We start from the raw sequence: 12,848 nt of genomic DNA on the forward strand, positions 1-12,848 counted from the left end.
TATTTTATTTATTAATGCATTTTTAATAATATATGGTTAATAAGAATCTATTTTAAGCTTACAAACAAATAAATTTTAGTTTTTAATAGAGTACAGAAAAAAGTAATCTAAATTTACGAATGCATGTACTGTTCTGTAAATACAGTACATACTTGTAAATGTATATATTTTAATATGATTTTATGTGCTTTAAACGCTTTTCTAGTGATATTACGACTTCAATATTTGTGGCGGACGGATGTAAAGTCGAATAAAATGACTTAAACTTGATTTTTATTTTTCCGTATACTTTTTTGACAAACGACGTATAATCAGGAACGACGTAACTCGAAACGACGTAAGTCTGTTAACAAAGTAATTTAAAGCAGTATATTTTAAGGGGCAATAACTATGTTCAAAGAAGCATTGAAAGTGAATGGGAAATAATAAGATTTTTTAAATATTTCCAAAATATTCATGCATCATTATTGCTTCTGATGTAAAATGAAAGTAAATGTTGAAATGCTAATGTCACATTTAGCCAGTTGCTTATCATTACTTAGATCATGTGTTCTTATTAATTAGTAAACAAAGTTGTTGTGTTTTAAGTGTCAGATTGGTCTTTAGGCAGTAATGTCGCAGCTTAATTTACTAAAATCATCTTTTATGGTCATTTGAAAGTAATTTGTAAACTTTCACAAACTTTTCTGTAAAATATAATGGAACAACTTTATAGGAAAGTATAAAAACAAAATTAAAGAAAACTTTAGAGGAAAGACAACTAAATTCAAACACAATGCTTCACACAGATATAATAGGACAGTTCCACAAACATAAATACTGTAAGGTCTCGTTTTATGCGGTGGATATGTTCTACAGAAAAGCGCATAAAAAAAAATTCACATAAAAAAAGACTTTGCTTGCCTTGAAAAAGTAGGGATACGTTCCGTAATTTTCTAAAATCGCATAAAACCAAAACAACGAGTTAAAATTAACTTAAAACCGCATAAAAAAAGTTTGCAGAAATTAAAAGAAATAGGCTGCTTAATAAATTACTTCGAATGTCTGAAAGAAATTCATATAAAAGCTTAAAATAAACTNACATGAACATGTCTTTTAGTAATATATAAATTTTCATCTACAAGTACATATTTTCTAATATCAGGACTTTGTAGCATTATCTGTAAAACCAGTATAATAAGTCCTGATATTAGAAAATACATACTTGTAGATGAAAATTTATATATTATATTTTATATGCATTTATAATAGGGAAAAGTTTTATATTAATTCATTAATCAGTTAGTATAGTATTGTTGTGTACAGGACTACTTAAATTGCACCACTCATAAAACTCAATGTTTTAAAATTAAATACATTTTTATAAAGTATCATTTTGTGGACCTGCAAGAAACCATAAAGTCTCATTCTCACATTTAAGATGTCATGGAGAATGCATATACATTGGCTGACAAAGTCTTCTGCAGCAATGTTTCTAGTGATTGCATTTTCCATTGGTATATAAACCTGTGCATAAGCGGTATGCTTTTATAAGCAAAATGGAAAGTTTTTGATAAACATGTAAAAAGTCCATGATTGTTGTATTGAATGATACAGATTTATCCTCTCATGAAATAGTGCAGAGAGTGCATTTTCATCACTTGAAAATTGTGCATTAGTTACAAACAAGATGTGAATGTAGCAACATTGAAAGTAAAGTTGGAAGAGCAGACCAGCATAAAAGTTAGACAGGCATAAAAGTGAATGCACTGTGTGGCATGCCTACCATTCACATAAAAAGCCATTACTGATAAGTAAAATGCACATGCAGTGGCTTCTCTGGGCTAAAACATGTGAATTTTATGTTTTTAGTTGAATCAAAATTTAACTAGCAGAATTGATGGCAAACTCTATGCCGTCATATTAGAAAAGCCAAGGTTATAACAGAAATTTGCTTAATGCAGACAGTCAAATAGATGGATATGCAATCAAATAGTGTACACTAGGGATGTCGAACCTGCATTGTCCAACCAGTGATGTCCAACCCCATACCTAAAAAAATTAGGGTTAGGGTACAGTGGGCCGCACTGCGGCCCACTGTACCCTAACCCTAATTTTTTTAGGTATATTTTCATTTATTTTGGTAAAATATGTCATAAAACTTATTCTTGTTTCACTGGATACACTTTGATGTCATAATGACGTAATTGGTGTTATAGAAAACTGTTTTATCTAGAGAACTGTTATTCATGTGGGGTAGTACATACTGTTGTAAACAATTGTTTTCATTCATGAAAAACATCAAAACTACTGAAAGAAATAAGTTGAGTAATTCCCATTTAATTAACATTCTTAGAATTAAGACTAGTATCATAAAAGCAGATGTTGACAATATTATAAAAGGAAGGCAATGTGAAAAATCGTATTGAATTTATTTTTATTTTGTGACAATAATTTTTTTTTTTACTGTCAATAATACAAGGGTCATTCTAAAAGAAAAGAATGTTTTGATCTGACAAGCCATGCAGTTCTCCCACCACCCTCTACTGCCGCATCATGAACCTTCCCATGTTTTCATGCCAGTGTGATGCTAACAGCGAGCCACAATGATCGTTTACTATTTACAGTGTGACTTTGAAATGTGTGACAAAAATTAAAGATCAGAATCTTTAATTTTGCGAGGTTCATAGTGTAATACGGTTTTTGAATGCAAAAAAAGTCCATCCTGTCGAAATTTACAGACAGATAACCAAGGTTTATGGTAATGTGATGAATGAAGCTTCAATTTGAAACAAACGGCAGGGATTGTTGTCCAGAGGCATTGTGCTTCTTCAATATAATGCATGACTGCATGTTGCTGCATTGATGAAGAACTTGCTTCAGCAGTTTAAGTGGGAAGTTTTTGAACGTCCTTCTTATAGCCTGGACTAGGTTCTGAGTGATTATATCTTTTCCCAAAATTGAAGGATTTTTTAGCCGGGAATCAGTATGGAAGTGACAATGAACTGAAAGAGGCCGTTAATGACTGGTTCGAGAACTTGGCGGTAATTGAGTGTGCAGAAGGCATAGAAAAGCTGATGACACGCTATGACAAATGTTTAAATTTGTATGGCTACTATGTATAAATATAGCTAAGGTATCATATGTGTTGTAAAATAAATTTTGTTTCATTATCTTAAATAAAAATATGTAGAGAAACAAACATTCTTTACTTTTAGAATGACCCTCATATATATTATAACAAAAAATACTGTATTGGTTAATAAAATTTGATATTCATATTTTGAACTTTTTAAAAGCATATACAGGTATACTTCGCCTTACGTCGGTAATTGGTTCCAGGAGAACAACTTAAATCGAAAAACGATGTAAGTCGAATTTACTTGTCTCCGAATCTACTTGCCACTAGGCTAAACCATAAATTACCAATTCCCGTTCTGTATTTTATTTATTAATGCATTTTTAATAGTATATGGTTAATAAGGATCTATTTTAAGCTTACAAACAAATAAATTTTAGTTTTTAATATAGTACAGAAAAAAGTAATTTAAATTTACAAATGCATGTACTGTAAATACGGTATATACTTGTAAATGTATATATATTAATATGATTTTATGTGCTTTAAACATTCTTCTAGTGATATTATGACTTCAATATTTGTGGTGGACAGCATAAAGTCGAATAAAATGACTTAAACTTGATTTTTATTTTTCCATATACTTTTTTGACAAACGACATATAATCGGGAACGACGTAACTCGAAACAACGTAAGTTGAGGTATACCTGTATTTATATAAAGTACCTTTGTGGCCTGCTGAATATACCTAAATTTCTAATTTGGCCCATTAGGAAAAAAGGTTAGACAACCCTGGTGTACACTATTTGATGCATATCCAGTAAAGATGTTGGCAACCATCACTTCATAAACAAGTTTCTGAATGCCAAGTATTAAAAACATGTTATCTGCCAAGCTAATTCCAACAACCAAAGAACAGTTTTATAACAAAATCCTGTATCTTCTAAGATGACTCTGCACCAAGTCATTGTATGAAAATAGTGAGAAAGTATAGTGTCCTTTATGGTTTGTTAGCATTATTGTCACTTAAACTGGCATACACTTTGTAATTTAGGTAAAAAATAAAATTCATACAAGCAGCCCAAATCAATACATGGCTGGCCAGATAACAATGCTGATCTCAGCGTTACCTATAATATGCCAGTAGTTCTCAATTACCTATAATATGCCAGCAGTTCTTCTTCTGAAAATTGCAGAGAAAAGGCCTTAAACTGTAGAAGCATCTTACAAGGAGACGATTAGATACTTGGGTCTCTGAATCAAACAAAACTTGGTGAGCATGTAGTCCTAAACACAAATGACTCCTTGTCTAAATAATAGGATCCATTTTCTGAAGTATTTCTGAAAAAGAAGCTAAATACTCAATTTTCAGAGGCCTATAAGTCTAAATTGCCAAATGATCGCCTAAATATCGGGCTATTATATGGCTAATTAAATGATTAGAATAAAGTAATTTGTCATTAGAGGTAGGCATTAGGCTCCATCTCTTAAGTAAATTAATAATTAAAATTAAATAAATAAATTATTAAATTAATTTTAGAACCTTCTGGAATAAAAGAACTAGCCCGGGACGGGGCTTGAACCTGCAACCTCCGCTTGCCGTTCGGTGCGCTTGCCTGTTACGCCACCTAGACTCCGAGCGAGTCTTCTCTTCCAGAAGTATATTAGATTAGATATAACCTTACTTGGTTAAATACATCAGACATAGGCCTATAAGTCTTTGAAAGTTTCATGTTTCCTTGGAATGGCAATGGCTGAGTGGATAAGATGTTAGACACTGGAGCTTCATGATATGGGTTTGAAAACATCACAATTTTAGTTTTTTTTTTTTAAACCAAAAAAAGAAAACTAAAATGGCAAAGGTTCAAACCTATATTGTGTAGCTCCAGTGTCTAGAATGTTATCCACTCAGCCATCATTGTTCCAAGGAAACAGGCAACTTTCGAAGACTTATAAGTAAAACACTCAATTTTCAGAGGCCTGTTTTTCAGTAATGCTTCATAAGTGGATCCTATTATTTGGACAAGGAGCTGTTTGGGTTTAGGACTACATGCTCACCAAGATTCATTTGAATTAGAAACCCAAATGTCTAACCCTCTCCTTGTTATCCTTGTTAGAAGAGTTTAGTATCACAAGCTTTCACAAGTGGATGAATTTCTTCATCATTTGAAGAAATTCATCTACTCTATGCTATAGCATTGAAAAACTATTATTAAGGCTTAATGTGGTTCTAAGAAATATTCGAATTCCATTCAGCAAGAAATAATTGTTTCTGTTATATTTTTCAGGCCTACTTTCTATGAACCAGATATATACCTTTCTAGAGTTTCCATGAACAGAGTGCAAGACATGTTGAGTGAATATAGTGGATGTTCAAGGATCTCTCAACTGCATTTTTTGCAGCAATGTTGTTACTACAGCAACAATATATTTTATTTTTGATATTAAATTTCAGTGTAAGCTGCTATTATCAGTATAAATACTTACAGTATATCTAGTAGTACTCTTTCTTTTCTAGTATTTAAGTGTCTAGTAAATGAGACAACTGGACAACCTCTACTAAAATATTTTATTAATTAATTTGAAAAATTTATTTTGAGTGATTACACTCTCTTCAGTGCCATGCAGTATTAAAAGTTACAAAAAAAAGATTATTTGTGTGACTATACTACCCATATAACACCAGAAAAGAAAGAGTACTGCTGTATATAAGTATTGTACTTGTAATAGCAGCATACACTAAAAGTTTAATATCAAAATCTTGAATCCAATCCACTATATACTAATATTTTTTGTAACAAACTTTGATTGTTGTTGCTTAAATGCATGTCATAAGTGATGTTCAATGAATTTCTTGTACAAGATTGATTCCTATCAACAGCTGCAACAGAACACATGCACAGTTAGAGTACATATTACTCTCTCTCCATAAAAACATCTCTGCTGATGGAGTTTGGCACCTGTCACACAATTAGCAATATATGCTACACATGGCCTGAGACTATGTGGAGAGCTTGTAAAAACTTCATTAATTAATTAAATACTGCCCACCTTGTACTTTTTTATTCATTAGTGATCAATAATTATGATGTGACCTTCACTTTAAAAAATATATCTTTGGCAACCATCACTTCATAAGTGAGTTTATATAAAAAATATCTGTACTTTGCATGAAAATATATTCTCTATTTTTATTTCTAGATCTGCCATTTATTTGTTACAGAACAACACAGTTGATATTTATCATGTCATATATTTCAAATTAAAAAGTGTTTACTAACTATTGATATAATTGCATCAATAACTACTCATAGGATGGAATAATTGGAAAGATATTCAATGCTTGTTTAATGATTTTTGGAAATTGCATCACGAATGTTGATTATCTTGTTCACCAGTTTCTATTTATGTGGAGTCTATGAATAACTCTTTAAATTAATATAGTATGTAGCATATTAAAATATTAGTTTGCATTTTTATGTTGAATCTCCAAAAAATTAATATAATTTAATAAAAATAAGTGATAAAAAATATCATAAAATATCATATCATATTTGATTTAAAAACTATGCACAGCTTTAATTTTTATTAATTATATTACAGGTGGTGTTTTCAATATGGAAGGAATAGATTCTGGTGATGAATCTGTACCATTTTGCATATCTGATGATGGTTCTACAGATGGTAATTTTTTTTACATAAAATAAGATTAATGGTTTATTTAGGTATTCTTTATTTAACTATCCATTAAAATGTCTTGGTAAATTGTATTAAATTAATGATATACAATGACAATGCTTTATAGATCTTTGTTATTTTTATAAATTTAAGTTTATATTTGCAAAAAATGTATAATGACTTTATTATGTTCAATTATTTATTTGAAAATAGTTGAACATTATTTATATGGTAAATTTATTTTAACATTTAGTACAATATTTAGAAGCAGACAAATATACAGTAGAGCGTCGATTATCCGAAAGTCAATTATCCGAAACGTCAATTATTTGAAAGAATTCCAGATGGCAAATTTAAATTTTCGCCAGTGCTGTGGCACTGCAATCTTTGGCTATGTCTTGGGCTACTCAAATATTTTACGTCTTTGATACTAAATTAACTTCTGAAGTATAATTTTTTATTGTTTTTATATTTTTCAATATATTTATTTTGTTTGTACAAAATAAAAAAATAATTTTTAACGATACAAGTCTTCATTAGGCTTAACATCGACAAAAATTCAACTCAAAGTGACACGCAACGGAGAAAAATTTTAACATGGGATAGGTTAATATATTTTTTTGTACATAATTGGTTATCCGAAATATCGATTTTCCGAACAACTCCACTCCCCAATTGATTTGGATAATCCATGCTCTACTGTGTTACTAAGTTATTTTAACCCTGCGTTAGTGCACTGAGTTTTTTTTCGGCATTAGTGCAGTGGGGCGTTTGTCCACCCCGACAATTTTTTTGTATCCATAAACCATGTAAGTAAAAATTCATAAAAATTTACTCATTTATTTGGTAAAGGCATGTGTTATTATACATATGATTATATTCAGGTATTATTACATATTATATTAGTACATAAATCCATGAAAATAAAAAACAACATTTATCAAAACTTATTACATTAGATCTTATTATTAAACCAATAGTAAAAAATCTAAATTGTTTTTAAGCGTTTTTGTTACTCTGATTCAATAGCTGACATTGTACTTTGGCACTCATTGCAAATGACAAGCAACTTGCTATGTTTGGTATTTTTTCAATATGTTTACGAAAGTCAGCCATTTTGAATTAAAATAAATTTAAATTATTTTTATTCAGATTGATTATTATGTCTATATTATAAATAATAAATGTGGTCATATTATAGTTATTTGAAAAATAAAAAAAACTAAATAAATATTTGTAAAATTTAAAAAAAAAACGTAATTAATACTGTGGGGTGTTTCAACACCCCACTGAGAACTGTTGTTTTTCTCTTACTGGAATTTCTGCAGCATCGTAGTAATTTCAGAGTATGCTCTATACATAAAATCATGAAGCTACTGAAGAGGACACAAATATTTCTTGCGAAATCTATGAATAGTGCAACTTTTAAAACGTTGGGGGTGGCGAAACACCCCACTGCACTAGCCCAGGGTTAATAATGTGTTATTGTTGATATTTTTGGTTTTGGTTTGTTATTTATAATAACTATTCACTATTTAAATAACTGTTTTATCAATACTTTATTGTTATTTTTAATAAATTTAAAAAGAAACTATATTTGTTTTAGCATTCCTTGTGCTCAAAAATTTATTGTATTAGTTCCATAATTTTGAAAATTTTTGAGTACTGTATAAAAGTTTAACTGAAAAGTCTCATATATTGGTATGACTTGGTGTTGATAGTATAAGTCACTTATTCCACACTTTTGGTATTTGCCAATTGCCAAATAATAGCCTATTTATCCCCTTTAATTTGGCACAATATGGTGAATACCAAATATTAATCGTGAATAAATCATCTACATGTTTACTCAGCATTTTGTGACAACCAAATGTATGAAGTTGGCTTAATATTTGATCTATCTGTACTTTAAAAACAATTATTGGATAACAATTGATAATCATCACATAGAATGGTAAAGCATAATGATAATGGAAAAAACTAAAATCTAACTCCATATATCTTATTTGAAATTGCAAAGAAATCTATTTCAGATTATTTGTAGATATGTTGCAGCAAAACATTGTTTCTATACAGTCATTTACATTGTATGTTGACAACTGTATAGAAACAATGTGTTTACATTTTTCTTCTTCCAATTATAAAAAGTTTATTTGCATCAAAGAACAACAATTTTTTTTATTTCTGTCTCTTCAAGTTCACAATCAGAAAACTTGCACACACTATACTATTGTTTAGTAAGCATGGATCATTTCTATTGATTTTTAAGGGAGAAAAATAGATATTTATTTTAAATATAATAAAAATAATATACGTAATACATAAAATCATCATGTTACAATTATATTAAATATCTCTGATTGCAAATAATAAAAATTGATGAAAATGAGACTTAATCATTTAATGTAGTGCATATACAGGGTGTTCACTTATACTTATCTCAGTGCAAAAGAGATCTTTTCAGCATTGCATATAGCACATTAGTTCTAGTGTAATGTTTACAGTAAAATAAACTAATTCATTTAAAACAGGAGCATGTGTAAATCATACAGTGTTTCAAGGCAAAATGTAAAGTAAGCTTTTGAAACATAAATAACAAGATGCAAATTAAAATGCATTCTTGACATATTAAGTGGCAACACACAATGTTGTTGTCTTTATNCGGCATTAGTGCAGTGGGGCGTTTGTCCACCCCGACATTTTTTTGGGTCCATAAACCATGTAAGTAAAAATTCATAAAGATTTACTCATTTATTTGGTAAAGGCATGTGTCATTATACATATGATTATATTCAGGTATGATTACATATTATATTAGTACATAAATCCATGAAAATAAAAAACAACATTTATCAAAACTTATTACATTAGATCTTATTATTAAACCAATAGTAAAAAATCTAAATTGTTTTTAAGCGTTTTTGTTACTCTGATTCAATAGCTGACATTGTACTTTGGCACTCATTGCAAATGACAAGCAACTTGCTATGTTTGGTATTTTTTCAATATGTTTACGAAAGTCAGCCATTTTGAATTAAAATAAATTTAAATTATTTTTATTCAGATTGATTATTATGTCTATATTATAAATAATAAATGTGGTCATATTATAGTTATTTGAAAAATAAAAAAAACTAAATAAATATTTGTAAAATTTAAAAAAAAAACGTAATTAATACTGTGGGGTGTTTCAACACCCCACTGAGAACTGTTGTTTTTCTCTTACTGGAATTTCTGCAGCATCGTAGTAATTTCAGAGTATGCTCTATACATAAAATCATGAAGCTACTGAAGAGGACACAAATATTTCTTGCGAAATCTATGAATAATGCAACTTTTAAAACGTTGGGGGTGGCGAAACACCCCACTGCACTACCCCAGGGTTAATAATGTGTTATTGTTGATATTTTTGGTTTTGGTTTGTTATTTATAATAACTATTCACTATTTAAATAACTGTTTTATCAATACTTTATTGTTATTTTTAATAAATTTAAAAAGAAACTATATTTGTTTTAGCATTCCTTGTGCTCAAAAATTTATTGTATTAGTTCCATAATTTTGAAAATTTTTGAGTACTGTATAAAAGTTTAACTGAAAAGTCTCATATATTGGTATGACTTGGTGTTGATAGTATAAGTCACTTATTCCACACTTTTGGTATTTGCCAATTGCCAAATAATAGCCTATTTATCCCCTTTAATTTGGCACAATATGGTGAATACCAAATATTAATCGTGAATAAATCATCTACATGTTTACTCAGCATTTTGTGACAACCAAATGTATGAAGTTGGCTTAATATTTGATCTATCTGTACTTTAAAAACAATTATTGGATAACAATTGATAATCATCACATAGAATGGTAAAGCATAATGATAATGGAAAAAACTAAAATCTAACTCCAAATATCTTATTTGAAATTGCAAAGAAATCTATTTCAGATTATTTGTAGATATGTTGCAGCAAAACATTGTTTCTATACAGTCATTTACATTGTATGTTGACAACTGTATAGAAACAATGTGTTTACATTTTTCTTCTTCCAATTATAAAAAGTTTATTTGCATCAAAGAACAACAATTTTTTTTATTTCTGTCTCTTCAAGTTCACAATCAGAAAACTTGCACACACTATACTATTGTTTAGTAAGCATGGATCATTTCTATTGATTTTTAAGGGAGAAAAATAGATATTTATTTTAAATATAATAAAAATAATATACGTAATACATAAAATCATCATGTTACAATTATATTAAATATCTCTGATTGCAAATAATAAAAATTGATGAAAATGAGACTTAATCATTTAATGTAGTGCATATACAGGGTGTTCACTTATACTTATCTCAGTGCAAAAGAGATCTTTTCAGCATTGCATATAGCACATTAGTTCTAGTGTAATGTTTACAGTAAAATAAACTAATTCATTTAAAACAGGAGCATGTGTAAATCATACAGTGTTTCAAGGCAAAATGTAAAGTAAGCTTTTGAAACATAAATAACAAGATGCAAATTAAAATGCATTCTTGACATATTAAGTGGCAACACACAATGTTGTTGTCTTTATAAAAAAAGAGTTATCATGAAGTCTGCTAATTGATAGAGCACTGTGACAATGCCTTACACTCATCAATACTACTGTGGAAAAATGCAAAATGCATGGAAGTAGCATTTAGATCCCAAAAGCACTTTCCAGCTACCTAAGTAATACATCACTTAATGCAAACTTCTAATACAGTTAGTGGTCAAAATCCTGGTTCTTTTCAAAGAAAGTATCTTAGTACAGCAATGTACAGGTATACCTCGCCTTACGTTGGTAATTGGTTCCAGGAAAACGACTTAAGTCGAAAAACGACGTAAGTCGAATTTACTTGTCTCTGAATCTATTTGTCACTAGGCTAAACCATAAATTACTATTCCCAGTTCTGTATTTTATTTATTAATGCATTTTTAATAATATATGGTTAATAAGAATCTATTTTAAGCTTACAAACAAATAAATTTTAGTTTTTAATNAAAAAAAGACTTTACTTGCCTTGAAAAAGTAGGGATACGTTCCGTAATTTTCTAAAATCGCATAAAACCAAAACAACGAGTTAAAATTAACTTAAAACCGCATAAAAAAAGTTTGCAGAAATTAAAAGAAATAGGCTGCTTAATAAATTACTTCGAATGTCTGAAAGAAATTCATATAAAAGCTTAAAATAAACTTGTATTCAAACTTAATTCAGTTAATTTTATTGAAAAGTAATATAGTTTTACATTTTTTTTGAATTTTTGGAATGTTTTTTAAGTCTCCAAATTTTTTAAAAATATTAAAAAATATACGGCTAGCTAGTGTTCACCCTACTTTAAACCCTTGTCCTCCCGCGACGTTTATGAGAATGCCCCGGGAAATCCAATTCCAGCTGTGTTCAAGGTCATCCAGATGTATAAACTGACTCATTGGTGTTAAATTTCACAGAAGGGCAAGACAAAGGAAGTTAAACTTTGAAGCTTTTTCTTCAAAATTAACGCATTTCTTTCGTTTTTTTTCAGTTTTAAGTATTTTTTATGTTTAATTACATTTATATCAAAAATTGCTAGGAACTAAAGCGATTAAGGTAGATCTAGCTGTCCTTTACATCCATAAACGTTATATGTCAGTGGAACAAATGGAGTGAGCTTTGAGTGTCCCACGATTTTTGGAGACTGTCTATACGCGGGCTTCCCAAACAAGCCTATATGTATGTTTGTCCAAAAAAATTTTGGATGAAATACAAACCGCACAACTTCAAAATCGCATTAAAAAAATCCGCATAAAACGAGACCTTACAGTAAAAGGAAATTTTGTTTAACTAGAAATAAATGTTAGCTTTCCCACGTTCCTTTATGCAACAAGAGTGTAGTGAAATGATGTCACGAGCAGTGTTGGCCAATTAGAAACCAGTTTCAGTGTGTTCGCTGTAAAGCGCTTCTCGAGCACTGCATAAAGAAACGTGGGGCTGTTAATTTCATAAATTGTAGAAGAGAGAACTTGTGAAAGAATATTCATAAATTGTAGAAGAGAGAACTTGTGAAAGTAATTTTTTAAGAATTCTGTTTGTTTTTTTCTTTTTTTGCAAG

The 12,848-nt window shown here is 29.5% G+C and overlaps 1 protein-coding gene across 2 annotated transcripts in view; it reads left to right on the top strand.

Moving 5' to 3' along the window:
* Nucleotides 1-12,848, top strand: part of LOC111634091 — a 70,943-nt gene that overhangs the window by 50,909 nt on the left and 7,186 nt on the right. For both annotated transcript variants that reach the window (XM_023378769.1, XM_023378768.1), the window contains exon 10: nt 6,663-6,743. In XM_023378769.1, coding sequence (XP_023234537.1) covers nt 6,663-6,743 — 81 coding nt within the window. The remainder of the gene's footprint in view (nt 1-6,662; nt 6,744-12,848) is intronic.

The sequence above is a fragment of the Centruroides sculpturatus genome, unplaced genomic scaffold (genome assembly GCF_000671375.1).
Source record: "Centruroides sculpturatus isolate CEXI.00-Female unplaced genomic scaffold, Cexi_2.0 scaffold838, whole genome shotgun sequence".
NCBI lineage: Eukaryota > Metazoa > Arthropoda > Arachnida > Scorpiones > Buthidae > Centruroides > Centruroides sculpturatus.